The sequence below is a fragment of the Pyxicephalus adspersus genome, chromosome 1 (assembly GCF_032062135.1).
Source record: "Pyxicephalus adspersus chromosome 1, UCB_Pads_2.0, whole genome shotgun sequence".
NCBI classification, from domain to species: domain Eukaryota; kingdom Metazoa; phylum Chordata; class Amphibia; order Anura; family Pyxicephalidae; genus Pyxicephalus; species Pyxicephalus adspersus.
The window spans coordinates 82,526,581-82,544,721 of record NC_092858.1 but is presented as its reverse complement, the minus strand read 5'-3'; the positions used below and the strand labels follow the sequence as shown (position 1 = coordinate 82,544,721).

The 18,141-nt window shown below is 37.8% G+C and overlaps 1 protein-coding gene across 1 annotated transcript in view; it reads left to right on the top strand.

Annotated features, from left to right (window-relative positions):
* TMEM132E (transmembrane protein 132E) overlaps window positions 1-18,141 on the top strand; it is a 266,625-nt gene that overhangs the window by 220,748 nt on the left and 27,736 nt on the right. Inside the window, exons 3-4 of the mRNA XM_072416230.1 lie at window positions 7,369-7,509; window positions 17,908-18,100. Of these exons, the coding sequence (XP_072272331.1) occupies window positions 7,369-7,509; window positions 17,908-18,100 (334 nt within the window). The remainder of the gene's footprint in view (window positions 1-7,368; window positions 7,510-17,907; window positions 18,101-18,141) is intronic.

Below are 18,141 nucleotides of genomic sequence, written 5' to 3'. Positions count from 1 at the left end.
ATAGATATGGCATTACCATGCACACTGATGAAATGTGAGTTAAAGTGTAAAAAAGAATGCTTAAAGTGTATCTAAGCCTACAAAATATGTATATATACATTTGCAAGTTCTTAGTCATGGTGATTGCATTGATTTACTTTTTTCCTTATTTTCACCTAGTGGCACTTACTATCCTGGAGAAACAAGGCTAAAGCTACGTACACACTTCCAATGGTTCTTGCCCGATAATCAACTCAGGGCTGATATCAGACGAGGATCTGAAGTGTGTACAGCGCGCATCGTTCATTGTCCAAACGACCGTCCTGGCAGATCCACAGACGATGAACAACGAACGATCATAATACAAGTGAAAGGGGAGAGTGCACAGCGGGGTGCAGCTCCGTCCCTCTGTATAGAGCAGAATGGTGCTGTATGTACAGCAGCGTTTATGCATCGTGGAGTGCTTAGTTTCATCTTTCACGATCCTTTCTGTTCTCTGTACTTTATCTTTATAAGAACATCCAGGACCCAAGTGTGTTAGGACAACAGAATATCCTCCCTCTGCTTCTCTCTTTAACATGGTAGAGAAGTGTTCTACAGCTGACAGTAATGAACTGAGCATGGCTCATAACACTGTAAAATGTTTTAACAAAACACACTTTATATAAAAAGGGTTTTGTATCTTAAATAAAGTAAAAAAAGGTAGTGATTGGTCCGCTTTAAGATATCAGTGCCAAAATAGAAAATAGTAACGGCAGTGGATATCAGGATAAACAAGTATCGATGGTATTTAATCAAGATTTTTTTAATTTTAATGTTTAAAATTAACCAATGTAATAATCTGAGAATAAATGAATGAATGAAAAGTATACTGTTGTATAAATCTTCTTAGCTGGTAAATTGTAAATTTATTTACATGGATTTTTGCCTAATCCAACATGAACATCTGAGGAGGAATGGGAGTCATTGGAGTAATTTAATAAAGGTGTTTAGGCTTGGTGAAGGTCTGCTGACTTCAGTCATCCAATCATGTCCAAGCAAAAATCATATTTTTTACATTGTATTTTATGTGATTGGGTATTCTTTGCAGAATTAATTTTAACCACATTCATCAAACTAAGTAAATTATGCCTTGCAGAGTGATTATTGACTTTGCTAAGTGATTGCCCTAAACTGCTTTAATAAATCAACCCATTTGGTTGCAAAATAGGGACAATCCCTTCAAATAAGGATGAGTTGGGTGCTGTGTATAATACAATATGGGTAAGGCTGGTATTAAATGGTAAAGGACCAGCACATCACACCTAAGATCTTCTATGTGGTCTCTCCTCAAGTTTTTTTCATACAATATTAGAATAGAGCACAATGCAGTAAAGCCTAAGTGGTTTCCCTGTCTTTGTCTGAATCATAAAGTGCAGGGAATTACAAGATTCTGGTATAAAAACAACTTAATGAATGCATAACTGTGGAAAATTAGGGGTACTATCTGGTTGTGCTTATACTTTAAACTATAAACTCAGTTAAGCCAAACATGCCAGCAACAGCTTATTCCCTATTTCCCTGTGGATGGTAATGTGCATGCACTTCCAATCACCATTGTTACAGCTGTCTGTGGAATAGTGGTAGTCAACTTTCTTAATATGAGACCTCAGGTATGGCCCCTGATATTATGAAAGAGCTACACATAATATTTAATGAATGTAACACTGCATTAAATCTGTTGGGGACTGTAAACATGCAACAATAGATGGTGAAATACTGTTAGCAAGCTGCAGGAGGTAGAGTCAGAGGCTGAGAAAATGCTACAGAACAATGTTTGAGACTGAGGAGCATGCTTAAGATACAATGCACAGGATCACGTAATGACTGAGTTCCATTCATAGAACTGAGCAAATTGGTTGGTAAGTGAGTACCAAAATACTAGTGATTTTGTGTCTCTATCTTTTAATATTGCACACTGTATTATTTGAATGACACAATTTATAACAAAAAGTATTATTTATACAGTAAGTAAAAAAAGAAAAGGCCAATAAGTAATCTCCAACATTTTTTCTTTATTCATAACTCTGTATAACACAACATTAAATACTGTACTGTAACCCTGCATAACAAAACATAGAAATAAAAAAAAAATCTGTACTTAACAATCAAAAGACACATAGATATATTATTTATTTCATCATCATTCAAATGTGGTACAGGTAGTGGTTGGCAGTCAACAAAGTCACTATTAGTGTTATTAGCAGGCTCGGGGGCTGTACAGGGCACGGGTGAAGGAGAAGAAGGTGAAGAAATTGAAGAACTTGTTGGGGTAGTGGCCCTGAGTGCAGTTTTCTTCCTGTTAGTATGGTCTGCCTTGTAATTTTCTTCTTTCTTCATAAACGTAACAAAAGCATTGAAAAAAGTTTATTCACTTGTCGTTCCACCTTTGTGAACTGTTCAACATTAGGATTCATAGCCTCTAGTTCTAACACATTCACTTTTGAAAACACACCAGCTTACCACTTTGCAGTGAACTTCTTGTGTTAGTACTTTTCCTTGTACTTCTTCCATTTTTTCATCTTTTGCTATCAAAATTAAAAACATTAGCAAGTTCCACCATTTTTTTATTTATGGCATCAACATGTTCGTCTTTGTCAGTTTCTTCCAAACGATTCACAAAATACTTTTTTTCCATATACTATGCATACATTTTTGTCACTCCCTCCCAAGCTGATTCGATTCAGTGAGATTTCCTTCCAACAACAATGTGACCCAGTCATTAAAAGCCTTAAAGCCAGGCATTGTTTTAGCTTCTTTGTGTATGTAAGACCATTTTCTTCCAAAAAAAGTCCTGTTTCATCCACATTACAAATTTGTTCAGGGCAGTAGCCACTTTTCTTGATGATTTCATTGAATTGGTGAACACCTTTTTCTGCTGCTTCTACATCTGCTTTTGCTGTCTCACCGCTGATACTCCGGTTATGCAGGTTTAATCTCTGGTAAAACCGCTGAAACCATTCATGGTTTGATGTAAATGTTTCGATCAATGCTTCACCATCACATTCCTTCAAAGTCTAAAATACACTGAGTGCCTTGGCTTGAACTGTTGAAAGACTCATTGGCATCCTTAATTTGTATTTAGTCATCATACCAGATTGTCAGCAAATCTCTATTTTTATGAATGAGGCCTTTTTGTTGCCTAGATTTTATGGCTTTAAATCCTGTGGATGACTTCACTGCATCCTTTACTTTGTCTTTATTCTTCAAGTTTGTTAAAATGGTGGAATACGCCAGCTTCAAGACATTAGCTATTGTTTTCACTTTTTTACCAGCCTCAAAGTCTTTGGTGATTTTCATTTTATTCTCAAGGTCATTAGCCTTCCTTTGTTTCCTGGGGCTTCCCTTAGTACTATAGGGAACAATAGGAGACAGTACCCATGTAAACCTAAACATTTAAAGAAGAAATATAGTACATGTATGTATAAGGAATACCAACCAAATATTAATGAACTGCGGTACTGGGATGCTTGCTGAGATGCTTCCTGAGATGCCACCTGTTTGTACAAGGAACAGATTGAAGAGTGGGTCATATACGAGGGGGTGCTGAGAAGTTCCTGGCTTTGCCCAGAAAGAAGAGAGCCATATGAAATAACACATTTATTCAACATATCCCCCCTGAGACTGATGCACTTGGTACAGTGTAGTTGCAGCTTTTCTAGACCGTTCAAATAAAAGTCCTTTGGTTGGGCTGCAAACCAGCTCTCAGCAGCATCATTAACATCAGAAATGTCCTCAAAACGTTGCCCTTTCAGGTGTTTCTTCAAATTCGGGAACAGATTATAGTCAGAAGGGGCCAGGTCAGGTGAGTAGTCCCAGAAAACAGACGCCATGACTTTTTTGGCCGATTTCTAGGTTCGGAACTTCTTTGGCTGCAGGGACCCGCTGTGGCGCCATACCTTTGACTGTTCCTTGGTTTCAGGATCATAGATGTGGAGCCAGGTTTCATCCTCAGTCACTAACCTAGCCAAAAAGTCCTGTGCAGATTCAAAATGGGCTAAAACGGCTTTGAATGCTTCAATTCGTTCCTTCTTCTGATCACTGTTCAATCATTTCGGCACCCACTTTACTGAAAGCTTCTGCATGTCTAGGATAGTGGTGATAACAAACCCAACACGCTCCTGTGAGATGTCAAGTATCTGGGCTTTTTTTTGCAGGTATTCACCGGTCCTCAATAATCAGCTCATGGACAGCATGGCAGGTTGCCAGGTCAGTTGAGATTGGGGGGTGCCCACTGCGAGGCTCATCTTCAACAGTGAAATGCCCAGTCTTGAAACGAGATATCCAGGTTTTGACAGTGCTGTAAGAAGGACACTTCTCTCCCAGTGTTTGTAACATATCAGTGTGAATGTCCTTTGCTGACTTTCCATGGGGAAACCAAAAATTCATGGCGGCTCGTAACTCCAACGACGTGAAACTTGCTTGTGCCTCTGCCATCACAGCTTCTCACTAAAAGGAAAAACAGTTCTAAGAATCATAAAGACCTGATATTTGCACAGTTACATATTGAGATATTAGGCTGTCATATGCCCCCACACTCATTTTTCTATTTCATCTGGAAGGGGGCAAAGCCAGGAACTTCTCAGCACCCCCTCGTAGCACAGTTCACAGAGGAGGTCAGAAGTTGTAAAACAGGTAGGTTGTTAAGTGAGGACTACCTGTAGTACATATCTAATTGTTGTTCCTATCTGGATATCTACAAAGCACTTACTGTTGGTGAGGTCTGATGGCTGATTTAAGAATCTTTCCATTTTTACAAAAGATCCTTTACCTTACAATTACACCGACAGCATGTCAGGTGTTACACGTGGCTCTTCTGCACTGCAGTTGCTGTTGTTTGTCCATGTTGTAAGACTGTATTGTCCTCTATAAAACCTAGATTGCTGTATACACAGACTACACCTATGCACCAGAAGACAATTTATTGTCTGTAATATTTTTTTCCCTCAGTCTGCGGTGGTTTGAGTATAAAAGAATGATAACGGAGCCCTCTGCCGGGCAATGACTGCCCTGACTGCACATGTAAGGAGGCTGCAATGATTAGTGGCACAGGTAGCTGCTGTCAGCTGCTCCCCCGGCTGTCACTATCTTTAGTTCTTAATTGTGTAATCAGGGCGCGCAGCAGAGGGAGGGGCTGCTATCTAATCTGTTATTCGAGCTTCAGAATAATCATACTCCCAATTCTGTGTATCTACCTCCCTTCCTGTCAAGGCACTTGATTGGGGGTAGAGAAGCAGGGGATCTTCATTGTACCTTTCAATTAGCCCCTTCATTTGGAAAAGGATGAATGATTAGTCAGCCATGGAAAATGAGGATGTACTGGATGAATTTATCTGTGAAGGAGCGCACACTATCTCTTGCTAGCTATGTCAGGACATCATTTATTAAAACATGAAACGCTATATTTCTTAAGGAAATCACAGGTGACCCTGACATAACAAGAGAATCTGTGCAGCTTTAACAATTAGATACAAGGGAATTGAATTACCGACTGATGCAAATTGAAAAAATCTGATGGTTTCCAAGAAAATTTGGGAAAAAGGTTGATTCTCTTTACTATGTTTATGTCAATGAATGCAATCTTTACATCATTATGCAAATGTTAACTGGTATATTGAACAGAATCAAGGAACTTCAATTCGCCCTCATGCTCTTGATTTTCTGCTAGGAAGTTCTCTCACCATTTAGTCAATATGATCATAGAGTATCGGAAGTGACTGCAGCATTTTCTCCCCAACATGTGTACAATGATGAATTCTTCCTTCCACATAAATTAAATGATGCTTTAAACAGAGATTTCCAACATTATGAAAAATGTTTGTCTTATCTTGTAGACTAATAATGATTGTGTCCTAATTTGTTAGGCTGATGTCCCATTGGTGACATAATCACAAAGGAAGCAACTACCTAATGGGTGTCACTCTATGAGCTACATTTAAATTATTATTTTTTTTAAAAGTAAGAATCTTTATCTTGGTCATATAGCTTTGTAAATTGAGAATGCTCTCTGACCTGGAGTGCTGCAGATGTGACAAATAAATCTGGGTGGCCCAGGGCATAGGTAAGTGGCCTCTTAGGCATTCAGTAGTTGGTAATAATCCCATTTAATTATACTTTCATTCAAAACCCAGTCATGGTCATTTGATTCTTTAAATGGACTTTAACATTCTAGATAACAGTTCTTATATTACAGTGTTCATCTAGGGTTGCCCCTGGTCAGTTTAACCTACACGAATGATCTTTATGGCTATCATTTTCCCATCGACCTCCATGTTAATATACTGTGAGTTCTGGATATGGGTATTATAACAGGGGTTCCTTAAAATCTGAACATTACTTCAAGGGTTCCACCATGGTAAAAAAAAGCCAAGAAAAGCTGCTATATGACATTAAATCAGAAGTAACCTTGGAGAGAATCTATTTCTCTCATTAAAAAATACATTTTTGTCTAGAGACACCCTTTAATATCTCCCAACTTTCCTTGGAAACTACTAGCGGCATTACTGGTAAAATTAGGTGCGGCATGAATGCAAAACATTCATGTCCATCATAATATCAATGAATAAATTCTCTAACATATTGTTTATAACAGTTAAAGGCATTTTGGATTTGTGGTAATGCTGTATGATACCTTGCTATACTGAGATGTTAACACTTAGTACTTAGCATTATGTTTTTATGTATCCATAGTACATTTCTGGATAGCATCAAGTTTGACATTAGTTTTAGTTTTCTACTTTTCCTATTGTAACAGTATTCTCAGTGCTGTACAGAACTTATTTTTACTTAGTCTCAGGCAGAAGGACTCACACTGCTTGGCAATGATCCATGTCACCCCCTCCTTCCCTCTTTTTATCTCTACTCCTCCTTTTGTTTTGTCCTCATTGATGTCTACAATAAACACAAAAACACCAGGGCCAAAATCCGTGGACGCACACAATCACATCAAAACTATCCTAATCCAGGATGACAATTGTTGTGTTCAGCACAGTTATTATCCCTGAGGCACATCGAGGTTTTATCAAACTTTTTAGGTACAGCTGTTTCTGCCTTAAGGAAGAGGTTAAACAAGAAGGGCAAACTGTGCACCACCTTTGAACGAAGGCAAACAACATCCCACAGCTTTTTAGAGAAGTAAAATATATTTTAGTATTATAGACATCCTAAGCAGAACATCTGTGTAGTACAGCTAATTTACAACATGTTCTTTACTTCAATGGTAATTAAATATTAAATTTAATCTAAAGATCCAACAGAACAGACGATCAGGCTGCTATGAAATCAATAGACTGTCAGCTGGAAATGGGGCCTCTCTTCATTAATATTCCTATTCTTTTTTGTCCTGTATAGGGTGAAGGCTAAGAAAGGCATAAATCTGCAGAAAACCTGGTCCCAGAATCCTCAGTGGTCTGTCAACTCGGAGCTTCTGACGGGAGGGAAACATTCAACAGCTACCATAGATGTGGTAAAGGTTCAAGGGTTTCCGCACAGGTATTACAATATTTATTCTCCATTCAGCACACTCTGTAAATGTACTTCTGTTTGTTTGAAACATTAATATTTAATAAATCCAATTAAACTATGCAAACTGTACAGGAAAACAAGAAGAGAAAAAGAATTACCTAATGAGCACAGCACAGATATTTGCTTGTAAATTGAATCAAACAGACAATACTCTCAATACCTTATGATTGGTAGAACAAATGCCAGATATCTTACTCACAGTTAGCACTTATGCCATCTGAAACAATACTATGGTTATATAATAGAGTGAATAGATTTATAATATGAATTCAAAGAGCTGTGGACAGTGATGGTGAGGTAGATGTACAGGTATGATATGGTTGGATTAGCTATCCTTACTTAGCCTATTGGACAGTAGGACTAATGTATGACAGTGCTGCTCTGTCTGTATATTTCCTTATTGCCAACTGCTAGCTTTCCTCAAAAGGCACTCTGCGAAATGGCTGATATAAGCATTAGTTTGTGGAGTGATGGGGCTCACATACCTGTATATCAGGTCCCCACCAGTGGCCATTGTAGCTCTTCTGTCTAGAGTTAAAATGTCAGACAGAACATGTTGGAATGAACCCCCCCCCTCGGAAGAACAATCTTGTGTATCCTGATGCTTTACTACTGGGTCTTGGACTTCCAAATTAGTAATCCAAATTAGGATTCTGACCTCACTCAGACTTTCCTAATCTTTATATATGTTCCAGGTCCATGTCTAAATTTTCAGAAAAAAGTCAGCAATTGCAGGTTTCTTTTAAATCAACTTTGTATTTTTCTCATAAAATAACTTTTTTTTGTTTAATATAAAAGGACTTTTATTTTTACCTTTGCAATCTAACAAACAAGCCTTGGGCTCTTTATACTTTGCTGTTGAAAACTGCAAGGGGAACCTAGCCAGTACTTTTCTGAACACCTTTTATTGTTTTCAGGTCAATGACTTAGACTAACATCAAAGCCTGTGAGTTGGAATGACAGCCAGGAACCTTTCAGAGGGAAATAAGAAATGGCAACCCTATAATTTTTCTCATGACAGGAATCTTTAATGGCATGTTTATTCTTGGCTGTGATCTCGATTTAGATTTTATGTGGATTTATTTATAAGTTCAGGATTCCCTAACAGAAGTCATGACCTGTGGAGGACATGAAAATACAAAAAGACTGGAAACATAAGAAATCCTAGGTTGCCCATTGCTTGCTTGTCTTAGATTACTATTCACAAATGATGGACATGGGAGATCTCCTGTGCTTGTAGTGGCTTGCATAACCCAGTTGAATTTTGTTGTTTTGTTTTTAAACACCAATAATGAGCACTTTAGCTGCTCACTAGTGCTTGGTATTGATTGCTACCCAACTCATTCCACTTGGCTGCATGGGTTACTGATACTGGACAGCATATGGGGGCCAAACTACCTTTTAGTATAATTCCCGTCCTGGAATCCCCTGCTGATTTAACTAGCCATGCAGACAGCACTTTCCATTTTGCTGAATCAGACCTCTTAAGAAATCTCAAAATATAGTTTAAATACAGGTTTCAGAAAAAAGAAAAAGTGTAATTATATTGAAATGTAAACCCCCTCAGGGAAAAGTCTAAAGCGACTTACTTTTTCCATTAATATTTCATCAGGTTGTTTTCTGAAAAAAGGTGATTGCGATCACTTTAAATTCATCGTCTGTCTCTAACCTTTTAAAGGCCGATTTCAATCTGCATTGGAAATGGTACACAAGAACTTTTCATTTTAGCAGACTGTGCTTGTTTCAAGAAAACTGCAAAATGCAATATATACATGCATGTCACAATATATATATATATCTAACATTCCAAAAAAAGAAAACAGTGAAATGAGTTTTATTGCAGTCAAGGTTTTTAGCCCTAAATACAGATGAAGTGATATACTTAAAGGTATTAGAATATTCATGAATACCATAGTTACATAGTTACATAGTAGGTTGAAAAAAGACATAAGTCCATCAAGTTCAACCACTAGGGAAATAAACATATCCCAAATATAAAACACTATAAGACATAGTTGGTCCAGAGGAAGGCAAAAAAAAAAACCCTGGTACAATTTGCTTCAGCAGGGGAAAAAAATCCTTCCTGACTCCATGAGGCAATCAGATGTTCCCTGGATCAACAGTTACTGTTATCTTTACTTTAAATCCTTAATACCCAGTTATATTCTGTGCTTCTAGAAAATCATCCAGCTTTTACTTAAAGCAATCTATAGTAGTTGTTGAAACTGCTTCCTGAGGGAGCCGAATACACATTTTCACAGACCTTACAGTGAAGAATCCCTTCCTTATCTGGAGCTTAAACTTCTTTTCCTCCAGACACAAAGAGTGCCCTCTTGTTCTTTGTAATGATCTCAAAGTGAATATTGGGGAAGAAAGTTCTCTATATGGCCCATTTATATATTTATACAGGGTAATCATATCCCCCCTCACGCGTCTCTTCTCAAGGGAGAATAGATTCAGTTCAGCTAATCTCTCCTCATAGCTGGGCTCCTCCATTCCTTTTATTAATTTAGTTGCCCTTCTCTGCACTCTCTCCAATTCCACAATGTCCTTTTTGTGAACTGGTGCCCAAAACTGGACTGCATATTCCAGATGTGGTCTGACCAATGCTTTGTACAGGGGCAGGATTATGTCTCCATCTCTGTAGTCTATTCCTATTTTAATACACAAAAGTAACTTTACTAGCTTTAGATATTGCAGTTTGGGATTGCATGCTGTTATTAAATCTATGATCTACAAGAACCCCCAGATCCTTTTCCATTTCTGACTCCCCCAAATGTATTCCACCTAGACACTATGGAGCATGCATGTTGTTAGCTCCCAAGTGCATAATTTTACAATTATCTATATTAAATGTCATTTGGCACTTGGCTGCCCAATCAAACATCCAGGTCTGCTTGTAGATTATAGACATCCTGTATGGACTTAATTCCATTACATAGTTTGGTGTCATCTGTAAACACAGAAATGGTACTTTTAATCCCAAACTGTCTATAATTAATGAAGATGTTAAACAGTAAAGGTCCCAACACTGAACCCTGGGGTACACCACTAATAACCTTGAACTATTCATTACAACTCTCTGGATGCAATCTTTAAGCCAGTTCTCTGTCCATTTACAGATTGACTTTTCTAAATCTATCGACCCTAACTTTCATATTAACCATCTGTGGGGTACAGTGTCAAATGCTTCAGCAAAGTCCAAGTACACTATATCAACTGCTCTTCCACTGTCTACCTGTTTACTTACTTCCTCATAAAAAGAGATTAAATTTGTTTAACAACTTCTGTCTTTCTTGAAGCCATGCTGACTATCAATTATAATATTATTTTCTAGCAGAAACTCCTCTATGCGATTCTTTATCACACTCTCTAAGACCTTTCCAACTGTGGACGTTAAACTAATGGATCTGTAGTTACATGGTAATGACTTTGCTCCCTTTTTGAGGATAGGAACCATATTGGCCTTAAGCCAATCCATCAGTACCTTGCCGGTAACTAAAGAGTTTCTAAAAATTAGAAATAATGGATTTAAAATAACTAAGTTCAGCTCTTTGAGGACACGTAGATGTAATCCATCAGGTCCTGTTGCTTTGTCAACCTTAATTTTTCCCAGCTGTTTCTCAGTCATATCAATTCTGAGCCATTGTGACTCATTTAAGGCAGTGACATTGCTATTATGAATTTGGACCTGAGCGCTGCCATTTTCCTTCGTGTACACAGAGCTAAACTAAGTGTTTAGTAAATCTGCCTTGTCTTTATCCCCAGTTAGCAACCCAGAGACATCCTTTAAGGGGCCTACATGCTCAGATCTGATCTTTTTGATATTAATATATTTCAAAACTTTTTTGGGGTTTGCCTTACTTTCCTTTGCAATCTGTCTTTCATTTTGACGTTTTGCACATTTTATCTCCTTTTTACATCTTTTGTTATATTCTTTATAGGTTTAAAATGATGAAGGTGATCCCTCATTTTTATATTTTTGGAATGCTCTTTTCTTGCTCCTTATGGCTTTTTTAACATCAGCTGTAAGCCACATAGGTTTTAATTTTAGCCTCTTAAACTTATTACCCATTGGAATATATTTTTCAGTTTGCTTTTGTAGAACAGACTTGAAACATTCCCTTTTTTGTTCTGTGTTCTTTGAGGACAATATTGTCTCCCAGTCCAAGTCACAGAGAGCCGCCCTGAATAATGGAAAATTTGCTCTCTTAAAATTAAATGTTTTTATCTTTCCTGTTTTTGCTGTTTACAGCTTACATTAAATGAAATCATATTCTGGTCACTGCTACCCAGATTCTCTTTTATATACACATTTGTTATAAGCTCTGCATTGTCAGAAAGAACTAGGTCCAGCAGAGTATCAGTTCTAGTTGGGGCTTCTATAAACTGTACTATAAAATTATCTTGTATTAAATTTACAAATTTCCTCCCTTTTGCTGTTCCTGTAGTGCCATTACTCCAGTCAATGTCAGGGTAGTTAAAGTCTTCCATGATTAAAACATTTCCACTTTTTGCTGCTTTTTCTATCTGTGCTAGTAGTTGATTTTCTATTTCTTCCTTAGCACTGGGGGCTATAGCAGACTCCAATAATTAATTGTATGTTATTCAACCCCACCCATAATGCCTCAACCTCATCGCTTCTTCCATCCACAATTTCTTCTTTCACATTTACTTTCAGATCACTTCTCACATACAGACAGACACCACTACCCTTTTGTTTGACTCTGTCTTTATGAAAAAGAGTATACCCAGGAATATTGACAGCCCAGTCATGCCAAGAACAAAGCCAGGATTCAGTAATACTAACCAAGTCATAATTCTCCTCACTCATTAAGGCTTCTAACGCTCCTATCTTGTGTGCTAGACTTTTAGCATTGGTGAACCGGCTCTTTAAACCATTACTGCTTTTACCATCATTGTTTGCCAAATCATTTTGTTTTTCAGTACAACTAGTAGTGCACAATCTAACGTTTGTTTGTAACATGGGAAGCTCCTTACAAATATCCATAATCCTCCCCCCAACTATCCCCAATCCATGCTCCACTAGTGTATGACCTGACTAACCTTTCTGCCACCTTATTTGACTGTCCCACCACCCTCTGTCCTAGTTTAAATATCCCTCCACCATTCCCCTAAATCTTTTCCCTAGCACAGCAGACCTCCTGTCATTTAGGTGCAAACCATCTCTGGCATAAAGGGTGGACCCCAATGAAAAGTCAGCCCAGTGCCCTAAGAACCCAAACCCTTCCCTTCTACATCAGGACTCAAGTCATGCGTTTAGCTGTCTAAGCTCCCTTTCTTGTGCCTTCTCTGCCTTTCCTGTGTTGCACATGGTACAGGCAATATTCCAGAGAAGCCTTGGAGGTCCTTTTCTTCAGCTTGAAACCTAAACTGATTTTTAAGGATCCTCCATCTTCCATTTATATTGTCATTGGTTCCAACATGGACCAAGACAGCTGGGTCCTGTCCGGTCCCCCAACCCCCCCCCCCCCGGGAGTTTGTCTACTTCGTACTTCGTCCACCACATGCCGAACCCTGGCACCAGGGAGACAGCAAACCATTCGGTTGAAAGGATCCGGACGACAAACTATTCTATCAGTCCTCATGATGATAGAATCACCTATACCAATTGTCTCTTCCTTCCTGCGTTTCCCTCCCCACCACTACTAGATGTGCTGCTCTCCCTGCTGTTAGGGGTAGCAGTGGCATCCAGGGTTGCCACCACTGGGTCTGCCACCTGCACATCTTTACATAACTTTGCAAACATGTTGGGGTGCTGAAACACAGGGCTGGCCTTCCTTTTCGGGGGGGGGGGGCCCTACCACTTCCTCTATTTACATTAACCCAACTCCCTATATGCTCATCCTGATAACAACACCATAGGTTGTTGATCAAGGGAACTTCAGGTTGGCTCCAGCAGGGGTTCCTCAACTCCAATCCTTTTTACAGGTTTGATGTTAGTACAAACATTTTCTAACTCTGTAACCCGTTTCTTATTTTTGTACTGCCGTGTATTGGAAAAATGCTAAAAATGTGTTCAATTACTTGCTCTCAAGGACTGCAAATGAGGAATAGGAAATTACATTTCTTACTTTTGGAGCTGATTGGACCTCACTTTGTAATGGCTTTTACCATTTCTCCTATTTAACTATGAATTTAAAGTTCTGTATGTAGGTTTTTATTGTATTGAAATAACTAATGTTTCCATTGGTTTAACTTTATGGTGCCTTTTATCATCCAGACTAATTGTCTACCTATGTTAAGAAGTTTATGCAGGTTCCACTCTCAGTTTCCTAGAAGGAAGTCTCCAACTGCAACTGTGACACAAAATAACAATATCTTTGTCTGCATAAGGCATATTCACTAGGAATGAAAATAAGAGTAAATATGAAATATTGAGTTGCCACAAGAACAGGAAAGGACAGAAAATTTGCTTATGGTTCCATGTGTTCCCATTTAGAGGGGGGGTTTCCTGTGCATGTGTTGTGTTGGAGAAAAGTGTTGGTAAGCTTCTAACTGGAATTGTGCTGGCACAGTAGACATTTTTTTTTACTTTGTTGTACAATTTAGCTAAATATTTATGTGAATGTTCCACTGCCAGCCAATCATTTGGTGTGCTTTCACACTAACAGGATAAGGATTATATATCGAGAGAACTAATTAATAACAAATGTGTTGGACTGTACCCAGATTCATGTTCATATTGCCATATTGGCGTTACCAAAATCAGTAACACATTTACAGACACAGAATCATAACCATGGTGATACAGCAAGAAGTTAATATTAGGTTTTTTAGAGGCAAAATTCACAATGACAGAGGAACGGAGGAAATTGATTCACAGAAAGAGAATTATATCTAGTTATTACAAACTAGGTTCTAGGTGTGTTGACTCATAGTAGGTTTATGTTTACAGAGCACTAATGTCACTAATGAAATTGCAAAAAAAAAAAAAAGGTGTAGTAACAATAAAGTTCAAGCAAGTGGGTGAATGGAGAGGCAAGCTAGAGCCTTTTCATTTTCATTGTCTATTTGTCTATGAGATGATGACTCTCAGCTCCACTATGCTAGATTACTGTCCGGCAGATGGCCGAATTCCATGTTAAATAGGCACCCCAAGTAACAACTATTTTGTCTGTGAAGAAAATTGTACCCCTCTACATGTCATTGCATTGACCTTCATATTTACAGAACCAAACTGATGCCAAATCAAAGGAAACAAAATTGACAGATATAGGAGTTTAAATTGCAGGACAGCCATTCACACAAGGTAATCTCCAGGATGAAAGTAATTGTAATCTAGCAAGTAGGCTTTGTCCCTTGAGCCAATTTAAATACAGCATATTCATGTTTGTGGGTTTTGTTATGTGTGTTATGTTTGGAGTTGTACCTAGAATTTATAAAACACAAAGAGATAGCAGCATATGAGTGCAGTGCTACAGTTGTAAATTGTCTCTATGAGAACTGAGTTCTCGTTGAAAATAGATTGAAGAGAGACTGTCAAGAACATGGGAGGCTCATCTCATTCAACTACGATACATACCTTAGTTCAGATTTCACTGTCTTCCATAATTCCTTCTCAGCAGGCTGCTGTTTGAAATTCCCACCTGTTAGGTGAAACAGATTGAAGATTTCTTATGCTGAGCCAGAATCTTTTGCTTCAAGTTGTCATCGTTTTAGAAAACCTCAACTAAAGAACTGTGCATTAACTGGTAAAATAAGCATTTTTTGTGTGACGAAGACATATATAGAATAGAAGTCCTAATGTAATTGCCCCCTTTGCACACTGCATTCCTGTATGTCTTTGACCTACACCATCAACACTTTGATACAAATTTACATTACACATCTAACATTTTCCATTCTGTTAATAAACTATGCTAATTGAAAAATAAGTATACTAACATTGTAAACTCTTTTCTGGAACAGCTTGTCACGTGACTGCTTTACTACATACTCTCATGCATGGATGAGCAAAGTCTGCTGACCTAAACTCTGAATCCATCAGGCAGCTATGGTCAAAGGAAAATAAATGAAGTGTAGTGTTGTTAGTCAAGTTCACAAATGAAATAGTTGCTTTGAAATAAAACTCTGACCTTGTCTGATAATTCCCTCACTGTGTAACTTTATACCAACTGCAGCACAACCAGAAAAAAGAAGTTAAAATTAGTAGGAAGATGCAGGGTGGCACTTTAGCAGAAATAATGGAAATTTCAGGGGCGCATTTTTGAAGCTTTTTGTTGAAAGCAAAGTCTTCACATTTGTTTTAGCTTTGCTTTAGTTTACATTTTTTTAACACAGATTGCTTCGTTGTCCTGTGTCAAAACTGTTTCCTTTTTGGCTTATGTATTCTGAAATGAAAGCAAAGTCAAGAACTATGCCTCATTTTCTTTCCAGTAAGTAACCAGATACTTGCTCAAAGCCAGTGGAACCTAGGCTTAAAATGAGTAGCCTGGTTTACTGAATAACCAGTTCACAAGATCTTACACTTTCGTAACTGCAGTTAGTTGCATTGTCTATAAGTTTGTGAGACAAGGAAAAGCTTTACAATCTGCAGTTTTAGTGTTGTACCTCCTAAATGCTTTGAAAAGCATATTTCTCTGTATAATTTATATAACATTACACATATAACTCAAGTGTGCCTAAACTAGTGTATTTATTATGCTATTAGGACAACCTTAGTGAAGGAGAACAATGGCCTTGCATGCATGGGACTACCTGATTTCCCATATCCTCATTACAATGTACCCAATATCAGAACAATGTAGTGTTGCCAGAATGAATGCTTCCCGCAATTTCAAAAAGAAAAAATACAGTTTCAGCGTCTGGCTGCTCTCTGCTCTTTTCGTCTCCTCCTTCTTATTCTTTTCTCATCCTCTTTGCTTTGTAAAAAAAACATTTCACTGCTCAATTTCTCATTAAGCACGCTGCCAGCTTCTCTTCTGTCAGAAAGAAACCAGCAGAGTTCTGTATACATTGCGTTTGGAGGTTTGCCTTCAATCTGCAGGAGGGAAAAAAGTTTTGACACACATGGCTATCACCCCACCCCACTGCTTAACAAGCTTCAAGGATGGTAAGCCGGCTGTTACAAAGAGGAGAGTATATGGAAAAGAAGATATGATAGAGCAGGTATCTAAAATAAAATGAGATCCATTTGGTAGACTGTTTATATATGATTTAAATTAATTCAACTAAATGTTAAAATAAATAAAAATTCAGCCGTGATCTCCCATCCAAAGGATATTCCCCCATGCATGAACATAGGCCATGCCTAGAATTTCAACAATGCTAAAGCCATAGGCTATCACCTATTAATATTCACTTCACAAGCATTTCTGGAAATCAGCTACAACTGGTTTCTTCTTCAAATATCCACCTCAATGAGACACCTTAGAGAGCCCTGTGGATAGCAGGCAAGGTGCATGGTCTCAATCAGGCTGCTACAGTACCACTAATCTAAAAACTTCAAATCTTGCCATTTTACATTGTTAGTTATTGTGGAAAAGTTTGCAGTTCATCAATTAGCTGTATAATTAGACTATAGGCTATTATATAAAGATATAAGATATAGATATGATACATATATAGATATATTGTATAGTCACATGTTTAAGGTGTAAAGTAATATGTTCCCCCTTAGGTTTCAGGTACCTGACCAGCATTAATACCTACATTTTTAGCATGGATAGATTTATTTTGTAAGCCCCCCTTATTAATCCTATATTCACCTGTCCCCAATCTGCCATCCTGCACCCCAGAATCACCTTCAGCAGCACTGTAATTGTTATTAGATCTTGTGGAGTGTTTCTCCTTCATTAGAGTTCAGAGTAACTCTTTGCAAGACTGAATGAAGATCGCATACATGTGCCCAACTGAGAAGATCCTAACAATCAACTGTTTGTTTACCTTTGATTAATAATGACATGTCATACTTCTCTATTAGTTTTTACCATCATTGAGACTGGAGATCCTGACCTATATCTATCTTATGAACTTTGTGCCACAAACTGTTAGTGAGATGGCTTTTGGATTCTATTTACTTGATGACTTTGTAATTGTAAACTGATCTGCTGATTGCTAATTAATACACTTTACATGCTTCTCTTTTTATTGCATATGTTCAGATGAATTCCCAGTCGATGCTAAATGCTGATTCTTAAGAATATAACACTGTAGCTGTTTCTCAAATTATCAATGTATTTAGCTATTTTGAGTGGTTAATAATAAAGTAATTATTGTAATTGCTATGCTTGAAGGAAAAAAGGAAACATTAGTTATATATAAAACATGGCTAAGTATAATGTTAAATAGAAGCCTTTGTGTTCCATTGACCTTAAAAAATGTATTTTCAATTAACTGTAGAACCGAAGAAACCCCTAACTTGATAATGCAGCTGGATTTTGAGATGGAGAATTTTACTAGTCAAACTGTCATAAGGCGAATTATGTGGCATCTAGAGTACCAAGGTCGAAAACCCCCTCCTGAAATGGAGAAAGCAGTAACAGAGTTAACAGTAATACAGAAGGATATTCGAGCTATTGTGCCTCTGGCAATGGTAAGATTTCCTCTTTCATCCCATACTTCCATGTTATTTAA